Below are 25,040 nucleotides of genomic sequence, written 5' to 3'. Positions count from 1 at the left end.
ACTTGAAGTCAGGAGAGGTGAAGATGGCCTGAGGGAGAGGCAGAGGCAGCGTGTAGTATTGATCTGCCTGTTGTATTAACAGTTTCCTTGCCCATTCGGGGATTAGGACTGAAGGTTGGTCTAGGAAAAGATTTCGTTGCTCTGCCTTTGAAAATGAGGGCAAAGGTGAGAGGACACAACGCAATGCTGATGCAACAGCACAGAAACACCCGATTTCCGATGTGATTTATAAGGGGATAGGAAACTGAAGCCGCGACTCGCTGCAGGTTGGCTTCCGCCGAAAACGCCCACCAACCTTGGCCCTCCCAGCCTCTTCCACGCCTGACTGGGTCTCAACCAACAGCGAAAATGGTACCAACGCGTGAGGGCGGGGTCGGCGGCACAGAGAATTACTATTGGTTGGGAGCGGCGGTGGCCTCCTTCCCAGCCCCTCCATTGGCCAGTTCCGTAAGGCGGAACCTGTGAGGGGTTGGGTTTGAACTAGGGATATTTCGGAGCCAGCGAGCGATCCTAGAGAGACCCCGGAGCCGGTGGGAGAGGCCGCTGCAGCCGCGCTGCTGGGTGAGTTCCCTCCGCCTGGCCTGCCACTCCATCCCTTAGTTCTCAATTGCAAAACGGCCAGCCCTCGGCGCGCCTGCGCAAGACCCTACCCTTCCCCCCCCATCCCGCGCCGTCCCACCCCCCCCCCGCCACCCCCACGCGCCTGCGCAGGACCCCCGGCTACCGCGCGGTCGTCCGGACGACAGAAGATCCGCCTTCTCATTGGGCAGCTGAACTAGCGGGTTCTAGTTCTGATTGGTGGTCTCTGTATTTGACCCTCCTTTTTCTCTTTAGCGCCCCGCGCAAGGCTCCTCTTTGTTGCAGGTTAGCCGCAGGCTGCGCAATTTCGGGAGGAGTCGGGCGATCCCACACACTGAACCTGAGGGTCGTCGTTCTGATTAGTCTTCTCTCTTCTGTCCTGCAGTTTCCAGGACTACGGGGAGGGTAATAGCTTTCCGTTGCATGATGCAAGACAGTGACCCCTGCAAATGGGACCTTACCTGGTCGTTGTGTCTCCCCCAGCCGACTGTGACCCCTGAGGGCGGGGATCAGGTGGCTCCCCCACCAAAGCGTGACCAATGAGGGCTGGGACCTAGTATGATTCTTGTGTCTGCCCACCAGACTGTGACCAATGAGGTCAGAGACTGGGCCTGGTTCCTATCTTCCCCAGCAAACTGACCAATGAGGGCTGGGACCTGTTCTAGTTCCTGTATCTACCGCATCCTATGGCTCCCGGAGGGCTGGAACAAGCTTTCAGTCTTTCTGTGGCCTTATAGTCATGTTTTTTAAAACAGTAAATAATTAGATTATTTTAATCATGTCTGTATTAATTGGTTAATTGAGTCCATTTACATTTCTTGTCATAATAAACTATTTGGATTTGATTTTATGATCTCATTCTGTGCTCTCTATTTGTTCAGGTTTTTCCTTTCCTTTTATTCTCCTTTCTACATATCCACACACCTCCATCAGCCTACAAAGACATGACCACCAATGCCAGCCCCGTGCACCCATACTGGCCTCGGCACCTGAGGCTGGACAACTTTGTGCCTAATGACTGCCCCACCTGGCATCTCCTGGCTGGCCTCTTCTCCATCTCTGGGGTCTTAGTTGTGACCACATGGCTGTTGTCAGGTCATGCTGCGGTCATCCCACTGGGGACTTGGCGGAGACTGTCCCTGTGCTGGTTTGCAGTGTGTGGGTTCATTCACTTGGTGATTGAGGGCTGGTTCAGCCTCTACCACGAGGACCTTCTCGGAGACCAAGCCATCTTGTCTCAACTCTGTGAGTCCTGAGTTCTTCAGTGTGCTGTGGAAGGGAATTTCCTGGGCAGGGATTGGCTTAGATGTTTACCCACCCACCAACTCTTTTCCATTCATTTTAAATAAAATTTTTAAATTTATTTAACTTTTTGTTGCATATATATTCACATGGATCCAAAACTAAACAATTTAAAGAGGTATGCGGTGAAAATCTGCGTTCTATCCACCAAGTTTCCCCAAATAATTGCATATGTTTCTTTTCAGGGTTTTACACATAAATTAACACACATAAGCCTCAGTTTGCTCAATTATAAAAGAGGGATAATAAGTCATATCCAAATATATGTAAGACACTTAGAACAGTGTTTGGCAGATAGTAGATGCCATATTACTTATTATCATCATCATCATCATTTTTATTTTTTCTTTTGTGTAAATGGTAACATGCTATATACACTTCTGAACTTTGCTTTTTTTAAATGAGGACACTTACAGAACTATTTGACTTTTCCAGTACTGATAGCATTTTCCACCAATATTTTGCTGTTACAAACAATACTCCTTTTTGGCCTCAAGAATAAATCTGGTAGAACATTCTTCTGCAAGTCTCCGTGTGGAGATCTGCTTTCATTTCTCTAGGGTAAATATGGAGGAGTGGAATGGCTGGGTCACATGGTAGATGTGTGTTTACCTTTATGAAAAACTGCCAAACTTTTCAAGAATGGCTGCACCAAAAAAATTTTAAAAATGGCTGCGCCATTTTATATTCCCACCGGCAGTATATGAGAGTTCTAGTTTCCCACATCCTCACTGACACTTGGTATGGTCAGGTGTTTCTTAAATTTTAGTCCTTCCAGTGGATGTGAGTGATATCTCATTATGGTTTTAATTGGCTTTCCCTTAATGACTAACAAAAGTTTGAGTAGCTTTCATGTGTTTACTGACCATTTGGAAATCCTCTTTTGTGAAAAGCCTATTCCAGTCTCCTATTTTTACATTGGGTGATCTGTCTTTTTCTTGATTCTCTTCTCACTCTTTCATTTACTCATCTGTTCACCTTCTCTCTCTCTCTCTCTCTCTCTCTCTCTCTCTCTCTCGCTGTCACTCACTCATTGGCTACGTCCCTCACTCCATCATTTACACCTGCCTCATTTTACTCCACAAACATTTATTGAATACCAGACAATCACAGCAACACTTATTGTTCTGTGCCAGGTTTGCACACATTATCTTGTATACATATATTAACCCTAGAGTCCAAACAACTACCCCATTTCACAGATGAGGAAACTGAGGCATGGGGAAGTTAGTCTGAGTTCCTTTTCCTGATGATATTCTTCATGTATGTCTCTCGTCTTCTTCAGGGAAAGAGTATGCCAAGGGAGACAGCCGATACATCCTGTAAGTGTTTGCCTCTGTCAAGGGAGACCTGTGTTTTGGAGGGGTGGTGAGTCAGGGACCACTAATGGGGTGCCTTGTGGGGAGAGCACAGTGATGCCAGTGCCCCCCAATCCTTTCTCTTGCAGGAATGATAGCTTCATGATATGCATGGAGACCATCACAGCTTGCTTGTGGGGACCACTCAGCCTATGGGTGGTGATCGCCTTTCTCCGCCAGCAGCCCCTCCGCTTTGTCCTACAGCTTGTGGTCTCTGTGGGTGAGGAGAGGGCCCACACTGGGTGCTTGAGGGCTTGATGGGGGATCCACAGACGTGGGGGCATCCCTGCAGGTGGGACCTCTCAATGTGCCCATCCAGGGCTGAGTCAGACTGAATGACAAACTCCCTGAGGTTCTGGAACAGCCATGCCCCTCTTGGCCTGCATTCTCAAGCGAGGAGGGTTCATTTCTCCTCCCACTCCATCACAAAGTCTCCCATGAAGGTTACGGTTACATGAGGTGACCCATGATGGTGGGAGGCCCCCGGATCCTCCAGGAGCAAGATTCTGAGTTTCCTTCATCTGAGATTCAGTCCTCTTACGTTCTTACTTTGTTAACTTTCTGGAAATGTGAGTTCTCTCTAGTCCTGGAATCCTGAGATGTCTTGAATGAAAGGATTTTGAGCTTCCTTAAACTCTAGAGATACGAACTCTCCTGAGTTCAGAAAGTCTCAGCTTCTGATTTCTGGAAATCTCACTTCTGTTTTCTGAAATCCTCAGCCATATGATTGCAGAACACTTAGGTCTCTGAATTTGGGAATCCTGAGCTCTGATGACTTGGAAAATGGCTTGGAATTGTTCCCCCTCCTTACAGGCTTTCCTTCTTCCCCTTCTATCTCCCACAGGTCAGATATACGGGGATGTGCTGTATTTCCTGACAGAGCACCGTGAGGGATTCCAGCATGGGGAGCTGGGCCACCCTCTCTACTTCTGGTTTTACTTTGTCTTCTTGAACGCCCTGTGGCTGGTGCTGCCCGGAATCCTCGTGCTTGATTCTATAAAGCAACTTGCTCGTGCCCAGAGCATGCTGGACACCAAAGCCACAAAAGCCAAGAGCAAGCAGAACTAATGAGTGATGAACTGGGCTTGAACACTGGCTATTGAGGAACTCTCCACCTGCCAGGAGATTCCAATCCTTGCTCTCACAGGTTGGAAGGACAAATCAAATTGATCTGTCAAACTCAGGCTGATGGGTGAACAGGGGGAAGAAAGGAGCTGTGTGGAGCTACTGTCAGGAGCTGTTGGGACAAAGGTACAAGAGAACCTTGGAAGTCTGTGATGGGACAATTTTTTTAAATCAGGAAATAAAGATCTTGACCCTATGCTGAGAGATCTTTAATGACTAACCCCAGAGATGCCCCATGACTGACCCCATAGACCCCTCCAGCACTCATTCCACAGACCATCATTCTCTCAGCCATAGACTGCCATCATCATCATGTAGACCTCGAATCTATGACCTCACAAATCCCCATCACTGACCCCACAGATTCCTCTGATGGCTGATTAGATCCATGAATCACACCTGTCAGCTCTTTTAAGGCGTGATCATCCACCCACGCCCTTGGCGTTCTCTCCAGAACACACCTCTCTTTTTACAATATGGATAGGCTGAGAATTTTCCAAATCCAAGTTCTTCAGTTTACTCAACCTCTTGTCTCCTGATCAGGTACCCCACAACTATCCCATCACTAACTCCACAGGCCCCTCATTACTCCAAAGACCCCCATCACTACCCTAACCTTCCCATCACTCACACCAGAGACCCCACAAAACTCACTCCACCACCCTCCCATCACTCACACCACATACTCCATCATTAACAACTAAGATACCCATCACTCTCCCCACAGCCTTTCATTTGCTCCAGAGACAGACCATCATTCACCTCACAGACCTCTGTCACTCACACCACAGACCCCATCACTCGCCCCAACAGACCTCCCATCACGTACAACTCCAAGACTCACCTCATAGACTCCCTATCATGTGTCACACAAACCCTCTCACTCTCCCCACAAACCCCCTATCATTTACCCCATAGGCCTCATCACTCACCATACAGATCCCCTATCACCACCCTATAAACTCCCCATAACTCACCCTGCAGAATCCATCACTTACCTTACATACCCCATCACTCACCCTATAGATCCCCAATTACCCCACAGATCTTCCATCACTTACCCCATATCCTATCACTCAACCCCACAGACCACCTGTCATGTACCCACAGATACTCTTCACCCTACAGACCCCCATCACTCATCCTGCACTCTCTGTCATTAACCTCATAGACCTTCAGTCATAAAACAAATGGGTACTTGAGGAATTTTGAGGAGATGACAAAGAATGAATAATAAAACTGCAGATACCTGGAAACTGGCTCCAGGTAACCTGTGCAGAGCAGGACTTCATTTTAAATCCTGGTTCCGCTCAAGCCTACAGTGTAGCTTTTGACAAATGCCTCACTGTTAAGGCCGTGCTTCACTTTCTCACCTCAGATCCATCACTTACCTCATGGTTTACTTAAGGCATGCTGGCCTCTGTGTTCTTCCTCAGACACACCAGGCACAGGCCCACCTTCCGTCCATTGCACTGTCTGCTCTCTGTGCCATTTACTATCGCTTTGGTCTAGAGCATGTTTTCCCCTTTCATTCAGTGCTTTCATCTGTAAAATGCTTATAATAATAGTACCTATCTCATAGGGTTTTTATGCAGATTAAAGGAATTAATATATTTAGACTATCTGGCATACACTTTGTTGAATGGAACAATGAACAAATGAAAGAGAAAGTTCTCCCCAGCACTATGGCAAGGACCTCCTTTTTGAATTCCGTGCTTCCAGTATCTTTCCTTCCAGGGCTCTCTCCACAACCAAGACAGGGACATCTGATCACATCATACCCCCATCTAAAACCTGTGCTCCAGGGCCTGCAGGATAAAACTCCAAGCTCTAGGCTAATGTTTTGCTCATTCCACCCTATGGTAATTTTAATGAGAAACAGACTTTCAAACTCCCTGTTTCCATCAGAAAATCCAGCAGTGCCACAGAAGTGTTTTAGAATTGCAGACTTCTCTAAAAAGGTAACGTTAACGGTAGCATCCATACAATACTGCAGCAACAGCTGGAGTCCAGGTAACTTACAGGACTCCTTTGTGAGAAATTACATTTGTAAGGGCAGCCTGTATTTTGTCCAAACCATATAGATGTTATACAGTAAAGTGAGGAGAATGCCTTTTTGCATTTTGTGGTACATAAAGTTTCTCAAAGGAGTCTAAGCTATGTCCAGTATTCAGCTGATATTTGGTGGACACACCATTTAATAACAGGATCGATCTCAACGTGTTGTAAGGATTCAATAAAAACAAAGGCAAACTTTAAAAAGCTAGGACCTCCAGAGAGCATACAAATGGCTTTTTTGGGTAAATTACTTATTGAAGTGTAACATGCGGGCAGAAACTGCAAAAATCATAAATGTACAGCTCCATGAATTTTCACAACGTGTAAACTATTTTTTAAAAGATTCTGGAAAAAGGATTATTCTTCCGTTCAGCGGATTCATTTGAAGTGAGGATCACAGGCGTTTGAAATAGATGACATCATCTCTAAGCAGAGACGCGAGGCGACTTGGGGCGGGATGTGGAGGCTTGACGTCGTCGCGCAGCAGCTTCCTTTCCCCGCCCACTTTTCTCGCCTGAATAGGTCGTCACTTTAACACGCACCTAGGTGAACCCGGAAGCAAACTGCCCAAACAACCAAACCAAGAACAAGGGCGGGGCGGGCCCTCAATAAGCGCCTGCACACTGGCTAAAGTGAGGCAAAATGCCCGGCTTTGGGGGGCGGGGCTCCTGGCAACAGCACACTGTGCGCGTGCGCAGAGGCGACCTCCACCCTGTGCCAGGTGGTGGGGGGGGTAGGGTACCGTGGCGCCCTCTGCGCCTGCGCCCGGGCGCAAGGTGGGGCCGCAGGCGCCCGCATTTTGGGGTGTGCGCAAGGGTAGGGGGCAACGGTCAGCTGTCACCCGGAGGCGGGTGGTGGAGGGATGGCGACGGCCTCTGGATCCTCGGACTTGGCCGGCTCCGGAGCGCCCCCGCCTGGTGGGGGAGCCCAAGCGGCAGCTGAGGAGGAAGAGCGAGAGGTGGTGCGGGTCCGAGTCAAGGTGAGGCTGGCGGCCCGTCGTCTAGCCTGCCCCGAGCTCCCAGGGGAAGGGAAGGCGGTGGCTGTCCTAGGCTGGAGGGCGGGACCTGAGAATTGGGGTGTTACGTGAGGGGCGAGGCTTGAGGGCAGAGTGATGGTGGCGTGAGTGGAGGGTGGGGGAGAGGCTGGACCTGGGAATGCGAGGGCAGGGCATGGGGCGTGATGACTGCAAATGGAAAGGTAGAGGCCCCTGGAATGGATGGGTGGAGATTGTGGGTAGAGAGGAGGGGCTATAGGGCTGGAGGAGGGGCCTTAATAGTTGAGTGGGGCCTTGAGAAATGAGGGAGGCTGTTGCTGTCTGAAAAGGAACCTCTGACATCAGTCAACATATGTGTTGAGAGTGCACTTTTGTGCAAGTCCCCACCCTGGATGAGCGGACATACTCGTCGGGGAGACAAACAGCTCAGTAAATGAGATGCTTCAGACACTGGTAGATGTCATGGGGAAATAACGAAAAAGGTTCGGAACTAGGGAGTTACTTTAGCCAAGGTCGTACAGGGAAATCCCCAGAGAGGTACTGAAGGAGCAGAGACACAAATAAAAAGGAGTCAGGCATGTGCATATCAGGGGGGAAGAGTGTTCTAGACAGAGGGAACAGCAAGGGCAAAGGCTGGGAGGTGGGGATGAGCTTGGCATGTTCCCTTAGGTTCCCATGTTGCTGGAGCCCAGAGAGTGAGGGGAAGAGTGGTAGGAGGTGAATCGGAGAGGTAAGAGAGGGGCAGATTGTGAAGGGCCTTTGGCATGTACTCTTGAGTAAGAAAGCTGTTGCAGTAGTTCCAGCAGGCAGTCAGTGATGGTGGCTCAGACTAGGGTGGTGGCACTGGTGGTGATGAGAAGAGGGTAGATTCTGGTGAGAAGTAAACAGATCACTTCAGTGTAATAGAGGAAGCTCAAAGGTAGAGGTTTGGGAGTTCAGAAAAGAGAAGATGCCTGAGCTGTGTGTGAGCCAGCTGAAGAAAGTGGGAAGGACGTACCAGACTGGGGGATCTGCATAAGCAAAGGCCTGGAGCCAGAATGTATTCAGAGTATAACTTCCAGGAGTCTGGTAGTACCAGAGTGTAAAGTTCAAAAAAGCTGACTGGAGGGAGGCTGGCTGGGGTCCTATAGGCCCACCTGTTGGGGATCCTGGGGTTCCCTTTGAAGAGATTTAAGCAGGGGAGTGTTGTAGATAGATGTGCTAGATTGGTTGCAGCGCGGAGGACTGGTTTAGCGAGGGCCAGACTGGACATGGTGATCCAGGCAACCATCATTGAGGGGATGTAGAAGAAGGATTGGGTGCCTGGACTATTGCAGTAGCCCCCTCACTGGAACACTCCTTTCTCCTTTGTCCCCCACAGACTGTTCATAGAGCAGCCAGAAGGATCCTGTTAAATCCTGAGTCAGACCACATCCCTCCTCTGCTCAGAACCCTCCCAAGCCCCCCCCCCCCTCCATTCAGAGCAAAAACAACAGTTCTCCCCATGGCTCAGAACTCCCGCCTTGATCTGGTCCCTGCTACTCACTCCATGTCAGCATGGTGATGTGACCCCTGATGGCCGACCCCTGTCTTCTCTCCCCAGAAATGTGAGAGCTTCTTGCCACCTGAGTTTCGCTCTTTTGCTGTGGACCCCCAGATCACCTCACTCGATGTGTTACAGCACATCCTCATCCGAGCCTTTGACTTGAACGGGTGAGTAACGGGAGCCTGGGGAAAGCCAGTGGGCCACCCACCTCGACAGCGGTTGTTTGGCATTTTTATTGTTGTTGTTTGGTAAAGGGGGAGGTTGTTTTCTTGTTATTATTACTATTATTATTATTATTATTATTATTATTATTATTATTGAAATAATCCCACAGTGAACAAACAGCCACATACATATCTTGGAATATTTGGGGAAATCTAGTCATAGGAGTAATATTGCTGAGTTAAACGGTGTATGCTTTTTTAAAATTTCAACAGATGTTTCCAAAATGTTCTCCAGGTAGGTATTACCAATTTACAGTCTCACCAGCAGCCCATAAAATTCCTGTTTCCCTCACACCCTTACAAACACTGGCTACTAGAAAACATTGGAAAATTTGCCAACCTGATAGATGAAAAGTAGTGTCTCTTGGAGGCAGGTGTGATGGTTATTTTGTTGTCGTTGTTATTTTGGACAAATGCACATGGTAACAAACTCAAATAATACAAAAGTGATGGGTATTTAGGATGTTTCCATGGTTACAATAGTTATCACACAACATACTTCTTTGCATAGTTGCACAGGTGTATCTGAAGAACAAATTCTTAGTTGTTATTTGACTTTTTGTGCATAAACATTTTTTGTTGTGAAATATAACAAACATACAGATTGCTTTTTTTTTTATGCACAAGGCTGCTTTCTTCCCGCTTCTATCCCTCAGCTACTCTGTTACCCTCCCTAGAGGGGACCACGTTACCAGTTCCCAGTGTGCTCTCCAGATACAAGCAGGTGTGTATCTGCTTCTGTTTGTGAAACAAAATAGAAAAAAACGATCTGACCTCAGGCTGCCTGAAATCCTTGGCACAGTGCCCAGCACATAGTAGGAAGTTGTTTTCAAAACCATCTATCCTCCTCGGCTTCTTTTGGAAACTGTCCCTGAGGCCTCCAGGGCACTGGGGCACTGAAAGATGCCATGTCTTCTCTGTCCAGGAAGAAGAATTTTGGTATCAGCTACCTGGGCCGGGATCGGCTGGGGCAGGAAGCTTATCTCTCACTCCTGTCTGACTGGGACCTCAGCACGGCCTTCGCCACCGCCTCCAAACCTTACCTGCAGTTGCGTGTAGATATTCGGCCCACTGAGGATAGTGAGTACCTGGTGCCTTGCGGGCACTGCTCTGGGATGCCCCCCTTTCCCCGTGGGATGACTCCACTCCTCACAATGCACTCCCTCACGGTGGGCTAGGGAGCAAGGAATCCTGGGTCCAAATGCTGGCTTGGCCACTGGCCCTCAATTTCTTTATCTGTAAAGTAGAGATAATGGTATCTTAGGGCCATCATGATGATTAAACAGGGAAATTCATGTAAAAAACCTGGAAAGGTGCATGGCTGCATAGTGAATGCTCAAAAAGTATTAGCTCTAATAACAATAATGATCACATTTATTATAGCATATAATGTAGTAACATATAACTGTATAATGCAATATAATAATAGAGCTACAGTATTATATGTTTCAGTTATAATAATATTGTAAATATAACAATGCTGATTATAGTCATGGTAATTGTATTTATTCATTGACTCACCCTGCACTCATATTCGTTTGTTCCTTTTATCTCTCAGCCACTTCCAGTCTTCTCATATTTGCTCCCCTAGTCTTACCTGTACTGGTCCCTGAGAGCCCACAGATAAATTAAGACACAGTCCCCAAAATTTGATTATTGAGCATACATTAGAAAATAATAGTGTGTCAGGGTTAAAGTTCCTGGGTATGGTAACGGTATCATGGTTATAGAAGGAAAATATCCTTGTTCTCGGGAAAAACACAGTTAAGTATTAAGGGGTAAAGCATCATGATATCTGCAAATAATTCAGCAAAAAAATATACAATGGAATATTACTCAGCCATAAAAATAAACGAAATTGAGTTATTTGTAGTGAGGTGGATGGACCTAGAGTCTGTCATACAGAGTGAAGTAAGTCAGAAAGAGAAAAACAAATACCGTATGCTAACACATATATATGGAATCTAAGGGAAAAAAAAAAGGTCATGAAGAACCTAGGGGTAAGACGGGAATAAAGACACAGACCTACTAGAGCATGGACTTGAGGATATGGGGAGGGGGAAGGGTAAGCTGTGACAAAGTGAGAGAGTGGCATGGACATATATACACTACCAAACGTAAAATAGATAGCTAGTGGGAAGCAGCCACATGGCACAGGGAGATCAGCTCGGTGCTTTGTGACCACCTAGAGGGGTGGGATAGGGAGGGTGGGAGGGAGGGAGACGCAAGAGGGGAAAGATATGGCAACATATGTATATGTATAACTGATTCACTTTGTTATAAAGCAGAAACTAACACACCATTGTAAAGCAATTATACTCCAATAAAGATGTTAAAAAAATAAAAAAATTTTAAAAATGTATATATATATGGAGAGAGCAAGATGAAGCAAATGTGGCAAAATGTGAACAGCTGGGGGAGCTAGATGAAGGACATATGGATGGTCAATGTATTCATCTTTTAACTTTGTCATAGATTTGAAATTTTTTTAAAATAAAAAGTTGTGGAGTGGAAGACACAGTTCCCAGCCTCAGGGAATTCACAGTGCCTATTTGGGGTGACTGAGGCATTTTATTTTACTTTATTTATTTATTTTTAATATTTATTTATTTATTTGGTTGTGCCAGGTCTTAGTTGCGGCTCGCGGGCTCCTTAGTTGCGGCTTGCCAGCTCCTTAGTTGCGGCATGCATGTGGGATCTAGTTCCCTGACCAGGAATTGAACCCGGGTCCCCTGCATTGGGGGCACAGAGTCTTAACTACCGAGCCACCAGGGAAGTCCTGAGGCATTTTATTGATGTCATAATAACATATAAATAGCTAACATGTGTCAAACACTTGGGGCCATTCTGCACACATAATGTTTATTCATTGGATTGTCAAAACAATTCTACAGGGTAGGGACAATCGTTATCCCCATGTTATAAATGGGGAAACTGAGGCTCATAGAGGGGACAGGACTTGTCCATGTGACACAGACAGTAAGTGGAGGAGCAGGATTTGAACCCAGGTGGTGGCTGAACTGTCTTCAGAGTCCTTGCTTTTAACCATTTAACTCTACAAAATGTGGGGCTTGTTAAGAAAAAGAAACTAGAGAAGAAGATAGGCAGAGAGAGAGAGAGAGAGAAACAAGAGTCAGAGGGAAAGATAGTGACAGAGACAGTCAGAGAGACAAATGGGAAAAGACAGGTAGCCAGAAACACAGGAACCTCTGCACTGAGCAGCCCTATGTGCTACTGTGTGTCAGTCACTTAGCTAAGTCCCCAAGCCTCCATTTCCTCACCTATAAAATAGACACAATAGCACTATTTCAGTAAGGAAATAAAATCTGCCCCACTAATAAACATGTGAAGAAAACCCCAACTGCACAAGAACTGAGAGGAATGCAAATTACAGAGAGACACACACCCATCAGTTTGGCAAAAGGACATTTAAAAGTTATCTTTTTAAAGAGAATCAACTTTCCAGTTACTGATGAGTTAGTTCTATTCCTACCATTGTCTTGTTTCCCAAACTCCTGCAAATACACGAGTTTGTTTCTGAATTCCTGATCCCCTTACACTGATCTCTTTGTTCAACCCTAAGCCAATTCTATGTTGTTTTAATCATGTAGCTTTATGATATGTTTTAATGTTCTCCTTTTAAAATTTTTTCTTGAATATTCTCACGCACTTACTGTTCTTTTTTTTTAAATTATTTATTTATTTTTTGTATGCGTTGGGTCTTGGTTGCTACGCATGGGCTTTCTCTAGTTGCGGCAAGCGGGGGCTACTCTTCATTGTGGTGCATGGGCTTCTCATTGTGGTGGCTTCTCTTGTTGCAGAGCATGGGCTCTAGGGTGCGTGAGCTTCAGTAGTTGTGGCACGCAGGCTCAGTAGTTGTAGCGCACAGGCTTAGTTGCTCCGTGGCATGTGGAATCTTCCCAGACCAGGGCTCGAACCCATGTCCCCTGCACTGGCAGGTGGATTCTTAACCACTGCACCACCAGGGAAGTCCCACTGTTCTTTTCATTTAATAGAATTAGCTTATCATTTCATTAAAATCCTGATGGGAATTTGATTGGAGCTACTTTTTTGGGGGGGGCTGTGCCACACAGCTTGCAGGATCTTACTTAGTTCCCTGACCAGGAATGGAACCCAGTGAACCTGGGCCCACGGCAGTGAAAGTGCCAAGTCCTAACCAGTGGACCGCCAGAGAATTCCATGGAGTTGCATTTTTTTTTTTACATTTTTTAATGAAACTATTTTTTTTTTTTTTTTAGCCGCACCACGTGGCTTGTGGTATCTTAGTTCCCCGACCAGGGACTGAACCCAGGCCCTCCACAGTGAAAGCACAGAGCCCTAACCACCGGACCGCCAGGGAATTCCCTAATGAAACTAATCTTTAATTATCCAGTAAATACATTCTCCTTATTATAAATAATGCTGAAGTCTCCTGGAACCAGTGTGCCTAATCTCTTTTTTTAATTTATTTATTTTATTTTTGGCTGCATCGGGTCTTCGTTGCTGCACGCAGGCTTTTCTATGGTTGCTGCGAGCAGGGGCTACTCTTTGTTGCAGTGCGCGGGCTTCTCATTGTGGTGGCTTCTCTTGTTGGGAGCACGGGCTCTGGGCTCACGGGCTTCAGTAGTTGTGGCACACGGGCTCAGTAGTTGTGGCTCGCAGGCTCTAGAGTGCAGACTCAGTAGTTGTGGTTCATGGGCTTAGTTGCTCCGCGGCATGTGGGATCTTCCCGGACCAGGGCTCAAACCTGTGTCTCCTGCATTGTCAAGGCGGATTCTTAACCACTGCACCACCAGGGAAGCCCCCACTGTGCCTAATCTTGTTCCCCTACCCTTTTGCCCTGCAGGAGCTACTTTGATCAGTTTGATGTATAACCTTACAGGTCCTTTATTTATTCACACACACATACACACAGACAAATTAATCTACATATAGAGATACGTAAGTATATTCATATTTGTATATATACACAGACGGTATGTGTTTAACATTAATGGTATCATGCTATACATTAATAGGTAAGTAAGGGCTTCCCTGGTGGCGCAGTGGTTGAGAGTCCGCCTGCCGATGCAGGGGACATGGGTTCACGCCCCGGTCCAGGAAGATCCCACATGCCACGGAGCGGCTGGGCCCGTGAGCCATGGCCGCTGAGCCTGCGCGTCTGGAGCCTGTGCTCCGCAACGGGAGAGGCCACAACAGTGAGAGGCCCGCGTACCGCAAAAAAAAAAAAAAAAAAAAAGGTAAGTAAGTGTCCAATCAATGGAGCTGTTACAAATATTATTAATGGAATTCTTGGGATCGTGTTTATGACTGTGAAAGCAACAGGCATGTTGTGACCACTTAGATGGCCCAGTCCCTCTTTCAGGGAAGAAGTCAGTTTCTGTCACCTCTACAGTTGGAAGATTACCAAGCCTAGACCATCAACCAGTCTGTGCATTTGTGATATGAATCCTCTTTCTGTCATATGTATTGCAGATATTTTTTTCCAAGCTTATCTTTTTGTTTTATGGCTTTGTTTATGGTGCTTTTCTGATCCTATCAAAAACTAAAATATGTATGCAGTCTTATACATATATCTGTCTTTTTCTTTATGATTTCTGAATTTCTCCTTACTTTGGAACATCCTCCCCATCCACAAGCTTATACAAATATTCTCTTACATTTTCTTCTAATATGCTTATTATTTTCTTTTCTACATATCAATCTCTGTCAGCATTGTGATTAGTAGACCTAGCTTTAAAAAAAAATTCCAGACAAATAGGTATGTCAGCATCATTTATTAAATAACCACTTTTTCTACACTGATTTGAAATGCCACTTTTGTCATGTACTGAGTTCCCATATGTCCTTGGATTTATTTCTGGGCTTTCTATATTGAATTCCACCAGTTGGCTCTGTTTGTCTCATGCTATGCTAACACCATATTTTTATCACAGTGGTTTTCTGATACATTTTAATAAGGCAAGCATTGCCTTCCTCCCACTATTCTTTTTTTTTGGCTCTCCTTTTTCTTAACTATTCTTAAATGTGAATTCTTTCATATGAACCTTAAAATAATTTTATCCAGTTCCAGGAAAAAACCCACTACGTCACTGATTGGCATTGCACAACATATATAATTTAGGATTTGGGAGGTTTGACAATTTTATGGTAAGGAGGTACAGTATGTATAGTACATATTGTGTAATACTGCAAGAAGGGCCTGGGGCAGCACCCCATAATGAAACGTGCATGTTTCTTCAGGGAAGTGTGTGCATATTCACACTTAGTGAGTTACATAAAGACTAGATATAGGGTTTCCCCGCAGTGGTTAAGAATCTGCCTGCCAATGCAGGGGACACGGGTTTGAGCCCTGGTCTGGGAAGATCCCACATGCCACGGAGCAACTAAGCCCTTGCACCACAACTACTGAGCCTGCACCCTAAAGCCCATGAGCCACAACTACTGAAGCCCACGTGCCACAGCTACTGAGCCCGTGCACCACAACTACTGAAGCCCACTCACCTAGAGCCTGTGCTCTGCAACAAGAGAAGCCACTGCAGTGAGAAGCCCACGCACCGCACCAAAGAGTGCTTGCTCACCACAGCTAGAGATAGCCCACGCACAGCAACGAACACCCAACGCAGCCAAAAATAAATAAATAAAGTAATTTATTTAAAAAAAAAAAAGACTACATATAGTCACACGTCAGTTCAGATCCGGTTTTGCCACTAGATGAGTTTGGGCTTGTAGAAATCCTTTGTCCATTTTATTAACAGGTTCTTTCTTTCTTTTAAAAGTCAATATAGAATATCTCTCTTTTCCTGTCATGTGTTTTGTCTTTTATTTTTTTTTAAACTCACTGAGTTATACACTTTATTTATTTTTTAATTTGGTTGCACCAGGTCTTAGTTGCGGCTCACGGGCTCCTTAGTTGCAGCATGTGAACTCTTAGTTGTGGCCTGCTTGTGGGATCTAGTTCCCTGACCAGGGATCAAACTGAGGCCCCCCGCATTGGGAGCGCCGAGTCTTAGCCCCTGCGCCACCAGGGAAGTCCCATGTTTTTGATGTTGAGCGGTGCTTTTTCTGATATTCACATGGCTGCTCTTGCTTTCTGCTTGTGTTTGCCAGGTATACCTTCATGTTTCTTCAATTTTTAACCTTTCTTTGTCACCTAGTTTTAGTATGTCTCTCACAAAATCTCCGTAGCTGGATTTATGCTTTTTTACACAATTGACAGTGAAATCTTTTGAGCACTTTTCCCCTCCAGTCTCCCCCACCCTCCGTAGCCCGTGAAATGGAAGCTTTGGAACACTTCTCATTCTCATCCTTCTCCTGCTCCCTAACCCTTAACTTCTGGGCTTTGCTCCAACAGTAATTTTTTCTCTTTTTCAATTCCAGGCTATCATTATCTTTTCTTTAGAGTCACTCGCTTATGTTTCAGGAATCCTAACGTAACAATGTTACAAACTCCCAGTCACAGTCTCTTTGTCGTTTTATGTTTAACTGTATATATTAAAAACTTGTGGTCTGTCCCCATTTACCCTCCCTTTTGCCTTCCCCCACCCACCTTGAGCCCTTGTAGTCATTCAGTAGTCATTTCTTAGAGAACTTCTTCGTTCTCCTCCAGTAAGGCGCATGCATTAGATGTATGCTAATGATCAGAAACTTCAGTCGTGGTGGATACGTACTGGGTTGGCTGGATGTGGGACCCTTGGATCTCAGGCCTCTCTTGTCAGTACTCCGTGGGTGCTGCAAGCCACTGTCTTGCTTCCAGAGTTGTGGAACAGAAGCCCATCAGCAATCGGACCTTCTTTCAGTTGTAAGCAGCCTGTTCTTCATCTTTGGAAGCTGGCAAGAGTTTGTCTTCATTCTTAGAATGTGGGCACTTCGCCAGCAGGTGAATAGAGTTGGGGGAGCCCGTGGTCTGTGCTGTTCGTTGATTCATCCTACCTGAGACCTGCCGAGCCACTTCTTCATCTCAGGGACAGTTTCCTTCATATCTGGGTAATTCTGTCTCCACCTGACCCCTTTGCTCCTCCTGCATTTCTTAGGGTTTGCATTGTCAGGTCTCCTGGACTTGTCCTCCAGGTCTCTCTGCTTTCCTCTCAAATCATCAAGCTTTAGCTCTGTGCCTTGACAGGGGCCCCTCTCTTTGGTATTTCAGACCATTCGTGTGATCTTCTTTATTTTACCTGTTGAGTACTGCAACCTTCTTTATTTTATGTGTTTTCATGTTTTAGAAAGCCCACTCTGGCAGCTGTTGGGAGAGGGTGCAGAGGGGCAAAGGGGAGGCAGGAACTGGTTGGGAGGCAGTTTCAGGTGAGAGGCGTGGTGTGAGCTGAGAGAAGAGGTGGAATTGAAGTGTGTTCTGCATGCAGAAGCTATGGAGCTTGGCGATGGTTTGGCCCTGGGAATTGAGAGAGTGGGAGGCGGCAAGGACATCTGTGAGGTGTGGGACTTAAGCAACTGAACAGGTAGAGACACTGTTCACTCACATGAGGAGCAGAGGAGGAGGTTATGTCTAGAGTGGATCTTGGGCTCCCCTTTTGGACCCCTTAGGTTTGCAGTGCCCCATGGGACACCTAAAGAGAGGCAGCGACATCCACTTGTGGCCCAGGGTTTGCTTCCCCCTCAGCTCTGTGGGAGAAAGTACAGTGGACTTCATGGAAATGTTGCTTAGTGACGGCATTTGCCTGCAAATGACAATGGCTTGAACAAATCCCAGTTGATTTGTTTCATATAATAGAGTTTGAAAGCTACTGGTCTTTGCTGTTGTCAGCTTAGCAGCTCTGTGGCGCCAGGGCCGACATCTCTTAAGTCTCTCGAACTTATTCAGGTGGCCACTGCTGCTTCAGCCACATGACATTTGAGGTGGGCAGAAAGGATGCAAGGGGGAGTAAAGAAGAGAGAGAAGGGACAGACTTCTACTGATGTTCCAAGGGCCAGAATTGGGTAATATCAAGCATAGCATTGTTTCTTCTGTCTAACATGCATGGCATACCTGTTCTACAAATACTTTTGCTAAACTTTATCTGGGCCCTGGAGTAAGGTAAATGAGATTCACATCCCAGCCCTACCGTTTCCTTGGCCACTTACTAACTGTTCCAAGCTGTTTGTCATGGTCTGCAAAATAAGAATGATAATGGTAGTCTATACCAATTGTGGGAGGAAAACTAGCAGGAATATAAGATTAAAAGAGTTTGGGCTCTTGAGCTTTGGGCCTGGCCTTCAAATTTCGGTTCTTTCACCCACTTGCTGTGGGGCCTTGGGCAACTTCTAGTCCTGACTATGCATGTTTCCACATAGAGTGGCGATAATAATAGTGCCTAACTTAGAGGATGGATGTGAATATTAAATGAGTTAATATTTGCAAAGGGCTCAGAACGCTTCCTGGCACTTAGCCGTATGGAAGTGTTGTCTACTGTTCTTATTGTTTATATTGACGTTAAGCCCTGTCACAGTGCCTGGCACATAGTAAGTGCTTGATAAATATTACCTTATATCATTAAAATACTACTATTAGAGTCTGCTCAGCCATTCTGTGAGACAGTTTCCACAAGAGGATTATTCATGGTTTTATTTTTTACGTGATTGGGAGGACATGGGAAGGGAGAGTGGAGTGGCTCATTGCCCTGTGGGTGGCCTGGCTTTGGAGAGAGAGGAACCCGGCCCTGAGGTCTGGGGTTCTCATCCGCATTCTCATACGGCGTCATTCTGTGTGCCCAGGCCCGCTGCTGGAAGACTGGGACATAATCAGCCCCAAGGATGTCATTGGCTCCGACATGCTGCTGGCTGAGAAGCGGTCATCGCTGACGACAGCTGCCCTGCCCTTCACACAGTCCATCCTCTCTCAGGTGCTTTCAGGGAGTCGCGGGGCCCAGCTGTGATTGGAGGGCAGGGCATCCCTGGCACCCCCGATTCCGAGCATGCCAGTTGGTACCTGCCCCTGGCCTGCCCAGCTGAGTGGTGGCCTCCCTCCCTCCTTCCTTCACAGGTGGGCCGCACCTTGTCCAAGGTCCAACAGGTGCTGAGCTGGTCATATGGGGAAGACGTCAAGCCCTTCAAGCCTCCCCTAAGCGATGCGGAGTTTCACACATACCTGAACCACGAGGGCCAGCTCTCACGCCCCGAGGAGTTGCGCCTGCGGATCTACCATGGTGGTGTTGAGCCCTCCCTGCGAAAGGTGAGCCCTCTTGGTCACTCATTGGATCCATCACAGCAGTCATGAATAGCTCAAGAGACACATGCGGTGGGCCACACTCTCGGCGGATGGCGTGGAAGTATTCCAGCACAGCAGGCTTACCTTCAGGAGGGGCAGGCTTTTCCAAAGGAGGGCAGAGGCCCAGGGTGGCTGGGTGGTGATGGATCCACACGAGGGTGTGGCAGCTCATCTGTAGACCCTCAGCCTCATCCCTTTCATCCCTGGCCAGGTGGTGTGGAGGTACCTTCTGAACGTGTACCCAGACGGGCTGACAGGCCGTGAGCGGATGGACTACATGAAACGCAAGAGCCGCGAGTATGAGCAGCTCAAGAGCGAGTGGGCCCAGCGAGCGAGCCCCGAGGACCTGGAGTTCATCCGCAGCACGGTCCTCAAGGACGTGCTGCGTACCGACCGGGCCCACCCCTACTTCGCAGGGCCCGAGGATGGCCCACACCTGCGGGCTCTGCACGACCTGCTCACCACTTACGCCGTTACCCACCCACAGGTGTCCTACTGCCAGGGCATGAGCGACCTGGCCTCGCCCATCCTTGCCGTCATGGACCACGAGGGCCATGCCTTTGTCTGCTTTTGTGGCATCATGAAGCGCCTGGCTGCGAACTTCCACCCTGATGGCCGCGCCATGGCCACCAAGTTCGCTCACCTCAAGCTGCTGCTGAGACACGCCGACCCTGACTTCTACCAGTACTTGCAGGAAGCCGGTGCTGACGACCTCTTCTTCTGTTACCGCTGGCTGCTGCTCGAGCTCAAGCGCGAGTTCGCCTTTGATGACGCTCTCCGCATGCTGGAGGTCACCTGGAGCTCGCTGCCCCCCGACCCTCCCGAGCATGAGGTAGAGCTCGTGGGCCCCCCCAGCCTGGTGGCAGACACTGGCTTTGGGGGCCACAGGGGACGGCCCGTGCGGCAGAGGCACATGCTGAGGCCCGCCGGTGGAGGAGATGGTGCTTTTGAAGATGCTGTTGACCACTTGGCCACCACCAGCCAGGGGCCTGGTGGTGGAGGGCGTCTCCTGAGACAGGCCAGTCTGGATGACCTCCAGCAACTCAGGGATAACACAGGCCCCAGGAGGGACCTTCTGGTCCAGCTGCCCCACCCAGCTGCCCTCATCAGCTCCAAGTCTCTCTCTGAGCCCTTGCTGAACTCCTCAGACCCACTGCTTTCCTCCTCTTCCCACCCTGATTCCCCATCGTCTTCATCTCCGCCATCCACCCAGGATGCCTCTCCCACTGGTGACATGGCTGCAGGATCCCCCTTGATGCCAGAGGTGGGCTCCCCACAAGACCCTGGGAAGTCCCTGCCACCCCCACCCCCACTGGGCCTGCCCCCGCCCCAGGAGTTTGGCCGAGGGAACCCATTCATGCTTTTCCTGTGCCTCGCCATCCTGCTGGAGCACCGCGACCATATCATGCGCAACGGGCTGGATTACAACGAGCTGGCCATGCACTTTGACCGCCTCGTGCGAAAACACCACCTGGGGCGCGTCCTACGCCGGGCCAAGGCTCTCTTCGCTGATTACCTGCAGTCAGAGGTGTGGGACTCAGAGGAGGGGGCCGAGGCCACAGCCCCATCTTGATCAGACTCCCTCCAGCCCACTATCAGCCCCACCAGATATCCGTTCTTTGCCAAGAGGGCCTACACATGAGACCCCGCCTCCCTGCCTGCCAGCCCTAGACATGTGGGAGCATAGTGCCCTCTCTCCCCAGGTCTGAGAGTATGGGGCTCTGCTTCAGTACTGCCCCATGGCGACCACGGCCTCTTTTTTCTGTTTTTGTTGTTTTGTTTTTAACAATTGTACTTTGCACACATGAAGGTCCCTGTGGTCTGTGTATTTCTCTGCTTTCTCCCTGGTTTTTGTTGTAGATGGAGTCCCCAGGGCCTCTTTACCTGCTGGAGCTGAAATACTTCCCATTTCAGGTGAAGGGCGGCTCCTGCTTCCCCAGTGGCAGGAGAATGGATGCTGAGAAATCAGTTCTAGAAGGTGAGCCCAGGTCGAGGACTGCTTGAGGAGGCCTGAGGCTGTTTTGTCGTACATCTGTCTGCCTGTAAGGGTCTGGATGATGTCTGTGAATGTATGTTTTTAGGACAGGCCCTTTGAATGAGGGATGGGAGAGAGAGATCCTGATTCAGAAAGGGCAAGATTCATTACAAAGACTGGGAAGTATGGGCTACTTAGAAACATTGGGCCAGCTACCTCTAGCATTCCACACGTCACCATTTCTAGGATCCAGCCCCTTCTCTGTGAGTCTTATGCACTAATGCTAGTGGTCCTGGACAGGGGTCTAAGGTTCCTATTCTCGTCACTTGCTCTGGGGACAGCTTAAGGGACTATGGCCTTGCCATGCCTCAGGCTGTCAGCACTAAACTGGGTTTCCAGCTCATGGATACCTGTCTTAACCATTTCAACAATAGAAACCATTTATTTGCCTTCTCCGTCCCACTACTGTGGACAAACAAATCAAGCACTGATAAAGCTCAGGCCCTAAAAGGAGTCACCTACCTGTGTGGAGGATAATGATCCAAAAGAAGTTCATTTTTCCCACTTACCTTCTCAGAAGGCAGATTCTCTCACAGGCCGAGTTGTCCCTCCACAGAAGACATGGCAGATGATGGATGAAGTAACTTGGGGTCCTTCGGGTCGTGGCCTCACTGTGCCAGGTTCTGGCCAGAAGTTGCTGCTCTAGGCAATACTGACAGGTGAGGGGCACGAGGGCAGCTATCCTCTCATCTGTCTCTCCCAAAACAATGTCATATAAAGCTGGAGTTAACTCTTAAAAGGCTCCCATCACCCCCCATTATTGGACAGGAGGCTGACCACTCCTCAGATGAGGGCTCAGTCACCGGAGGCAGGACAAGACCATTCTGTGCCTAGGGTCTCCAAGACTGTGGGTCTAACAAGTGCGGATAAGGGGCTCAGGCACCCTGGCCCCGGGGGCCATCCAAGATATGGGAGAATCTGGCCCTCTGAGGACCTGAAATGTCCCATTTGTCAGTAACCAGCTGACACCCTCTGGGTGTATTCTGTGATTTATGAGCTTAGATATTTGAGAAGTCAGACAAGTCAATTCTGTGTATGGCAGCTTGGGACCTCTGAAGGCCAGAGGAGTCCTTTCTGTGAACAGGAGGCTCAGATAACCTGAAGGACAGAAATCTCTATTAGTTTCCGAAGTTACTTGGGACTTCTGGTTCCCGCTAAGATGGCAGACAGCACAAGCCACTGATTCCCTTGCCCAAAAACTACTCTGGAGAAACTACAGAGGGAAACATGAGTTCCAGAAACTAGCACAGCTATGAAGACCTATGAGGAGATGGAAGGTTATCTTTAACTGACCTGTGTTTTGAGTGGTAGATGGCTGGAGGCAACAAATACAGGACAGGTTAGAGATTTAAGTTCTGGCTGGTGCCTCTCCCCCATGTTGCCTTGCCTGCCCCCTCATTGCAGAAATCATCCAAACCACTGGTACAGGTGTCTGGTTGCGGGGGCTAGTATCAGGGTAACAAGAACCCTGCTGAGGGGAGGAAATGAGCAGCCAGAGGAGTGATTACTCCCCCACTGCCCCCTCCAGACACCAGGGCTAGTGGTAACACCTGGGAGATGACCCCCCCTCTTAGGGTTTAAGGATGAAACCTACCAGCAGAATTGTTGGGTGGTGTGATCGTAGATGGGAGTGAGAGCTCTACTTGTGTGGTGCCTGGGACTCTCCACCCTTTGGCTCATCTCCCCTCACACCCCTTTACCCCTTGGACTCCAGGTGATTAACCAGAGTCAAGTCTGGCCTTCAGCCTTCCCTCAGTACAGTTACCAGCCAGAACAGCTGCTCACATCAGGGGAATATGAGCTCACTGCCAAAAGAACAAGACACCCGGGCAGTATAATGACCTCCAGTGAAAAATAAACTGGATGTATTAGTTATCTATTGCTGTATAACAAATCACCCCCAAACTTAGCTTAAAACAACAAATACTTATTTTCTCAGTTTCTGAGGGTCAGGAGTCTGGGAGCAGCTTAGCCATGAGGTTTTGGCTCAGGGTCTCTTCTGAGGTTTCAGTCAAGTTGTCAGCCAGGACCGCAGTCAGCTGAAGGCATGACTTGGCTGAACGACCCAACACTAACGTGGCCCACTCACAGAGCTGTTGGTAGGAGGCTTCAGTTTTTCACCACGTGAGCCTCTCCATGGGGGTCCAAACAACACGTGGTCCCAGCAGGCAGGCAAGAGACCATAACCAAGACAGAACTGCAATGTCTATTATAACTTAACCTCAGAAATGGCATACCGTCACTTCTGTTGTATTTTCTTGGTCACATAGGCCTATGTGTTTTACTAGGCCCTAGTAAAACATGGAGGGGAACCATGCAGGATGTGAACATCAGGAGGCAGGGATCATTGGGGGCTATATCAGACTGGCTACCACACTGGGTGACATACAGTATCTGAAGCAGAAATACTGGGACATACAGATGAAGACTTTTAAATAAGTACAATAAGAGAGAAAATATAAAACAGGAACAAGAAATAGAAAAAGGACTCAAAACAAAATAAGGTATGAGTATGATGGTAGAAAAAAAAGAAACAAAAATACTGTAAATGGAGAAGATGAAATGAGATGTCAAGTTTTAATATAATAGTAAGTACAAAAAACATTTAGAACACCACCCTCAATGGATTTTGTTTTTTTAAAAAAAGGTCCAACTGTACACACACACACACACACACACACACACACACACACGGATGTTGAAAATGAAAGGATGAAGAAAATATATAGCAGACTAATAAAAGCCCAAAGAAAGCTGGGAGAGACATCCTAATAGCTAACAAAATGAAATTTCAGATCGCGAAAAACAAAGAAGGACATATACTCATTAACAAAGAATATATGTCTACCATAAACACATATACTCCTAAGGAGACCTGAACAATACATTTTTAAGCTTGATATATAATTTCATATATATGACACACGTTCCTATATAACCCTCCACTTAACAAATGGAGAAGACTCCTTTTATGCTTACACTTAATTACAAAAAACAGACCCTGTTAGGGCACAAAGAAAGCCTCAATGAATTCAAAAGTATCAATATCAACCATGGTCTCTGGCCACAATGCAATAAAATTAGCAATAATGAAAAGCAATGAAAAAAAAGGCCCCAGGAGTTCCCTGGTGGCCTACTAGTTAGGATTCTGGGCTTTCACTACATGGTCTGGGATCAATCCTTGGTTGGGGAACTGATATCCCACACAGCACGGCCAAAAAAAAAAAAAAAAGGTCCCCATTTTTGGAAACTAGCATTACTAAATAACCCCTGGGTAAAGGAAGAAATAAAGGAACTTTAGAAATACTTAGAACTAAACAGTAAAAACACTACATGCAAAATTTCTGGGACACAGAAAAATCAGTTATTAAAAGAAAATGCATAGCTTTAAGTACATTTATCAGGAGAGAAGAAAGGTTGAAATATAAATGACCTAAGCATTCAAATCAAGAAGTTGGGAAAACAGCAGAGGAACAAACCCATGACTCCATGAGTCATGAAGGAAATATCGTTAAGGAAGGAAATAAGTGCCAAAGAGAATTTTTAAAGTAATGATAAAGAATAGCAAAATGAAAAGCTGGTTCTTTTAAAATATTAATGATAGGCCTCTGCCAAGACTGCTTTAAAAGAATGCAAAAT

The 25,040-nt window shown here is 47.3% G+C and overlaps 2 protein-coding genes across 4 annotated transcripts; both read left to right on the top strand.

Annotated features, from left to right (window-relative positions):
- Positions 1 to 442: 442 nt before the first annotated feature.
- EBP (EBP cholestenol delta-isomerase) lies at positions 443 to 4,554 on the top strand. Of its 3 annotated transcripts, none has more exons than XM_060001868.1 (6): positions 443 to 561; positions 835 to 984; positions 1,461 to 1,824; positions 3,167 to 3,203; positions 3,329 to 3,459; positions 4,084 to 4,554. In XM_060001868.1, the coding sequence occupies exons 3-6, from the start codon at positions 1,524 to 1,526 to the stop codon at positions 4,305 to 4,307; spliced, it is 693 nt and encodes a 230-aa protein (XP_059857851.1). In that variant the 5' UTR covers positions 443 to 561; positions 835 to 984; positions 1,461 to 1,523; the 3' UTR covers positions 4,308 to 4,554. The 3 variants fall into 3 exon arrangements, with proteins under 3 accessions (XP_059857851.1, XP_059857852.1, XP_059857850.1); XM_060001869.1 differs by having other exon boundaries at positions 446 to 561; positions 865 to 984; XM_060001867.1 differs by lacking the exon at positions 835 to 984 and having other exon boundaries at positions 447 to 561.
- A 2,630-nt stretch (positions 4,555 to 7,184) lies between these two features.
- Positions 7,185 to 21,162, top strand: TBC1D25 (TBC1 domain family member 25). Its single transcript, XM_060001938.1, has 6 exons — positions 7,185 to 7,401; positions 8,999 to 9,108; positions 10,091 to 10,245; positions 18,874 to 19,001; positions 19,142 to 19,330; positions 19,578 to 21,162. The coding sequence occupies exons 1-6, from the start codon at positions 7,285 to 7,287 to the stop codon at positions 20,937 to 20,939; spliced, it is 2,061 nt and encodes a 686-aa protein (XP_059857921.1). The 5' UTR covers positions 7,185 to 7,284; the 3' UTR covers positions 20,940 to 21,162.
- The last annotated feature ends 3,878 nt before the right edge of the window (positions 21,163 to 25,040 follow it).

This window comes from Delphinus delphis, chromosome X (genome assembly GCF_949987515.2).
Source record: "Delphinus delphis chromosome X, mDelDel1.2, whole genome shotgun sequence".
Taxonomy (NCBI): Eukaryota; Metazoa; Chordata; class Mammalia; order Artiodactyla; family Delphinidae; genus Delphinus; species Delphinus delphis.
The sequence above is the reverse complement of the archived record's forward strand: the minus strand, read 5'-3'. Positions and strand labels throughout refer to the sequence as shown.

What these genes read in the sequence shown, in the direction of transcription:
- EBP (XM_060001868.1), top strand. Translation starts at nt 1,524, where the DNA reads ATGACCACCAATGCCAGCCCCGTGCACCCATACTGGCCTCGGCACCTG. An exon ending in AGCCATCTTGTCTCAACTCT is followed by an intron (nt 1,825 to 3,166) that starts GTGAGTCCTGAG and finishes CGTCTTCTTCAG; the next exon opens with GGAAAGAGTATGCCAAGGGA. An exon ending in GGAGACAGCCGATACATCCT is followed by an intron (nt 3,204 to 3,328) that starts GTAAGTGTTTGC and finishes TTTCTCTTGCAG; the next exon opens with GAATGATAGCTTCATGATAT.
- TBC1D25 (XM_060001938.1), top strand. Translation starts at nt 7,285, where the DNA reads ATGGCGACGGCCTCTGGATCCTCGGACTTGGCCGGCTCCGGAGCGCCC. An exon ending in CACAGTCCATCCTCTCTCAG is followed by an intron (nt 19,002 to 19,141) that starts GTGCTTTCAGGG and finishes CTTCCTTCACAG; the next exon opens with GTGGGCCGCACCTTGTCCAA. An exon ending in TTGAGCCCTCCCTGCGAAAG is followed by an intron (nt 19,331 to 19,577) that starts GTGAGCCCTCTT and finishes ATCCCTGGCCAG; the next exon opens with GTGGTGTGGAGGTACCTTCT.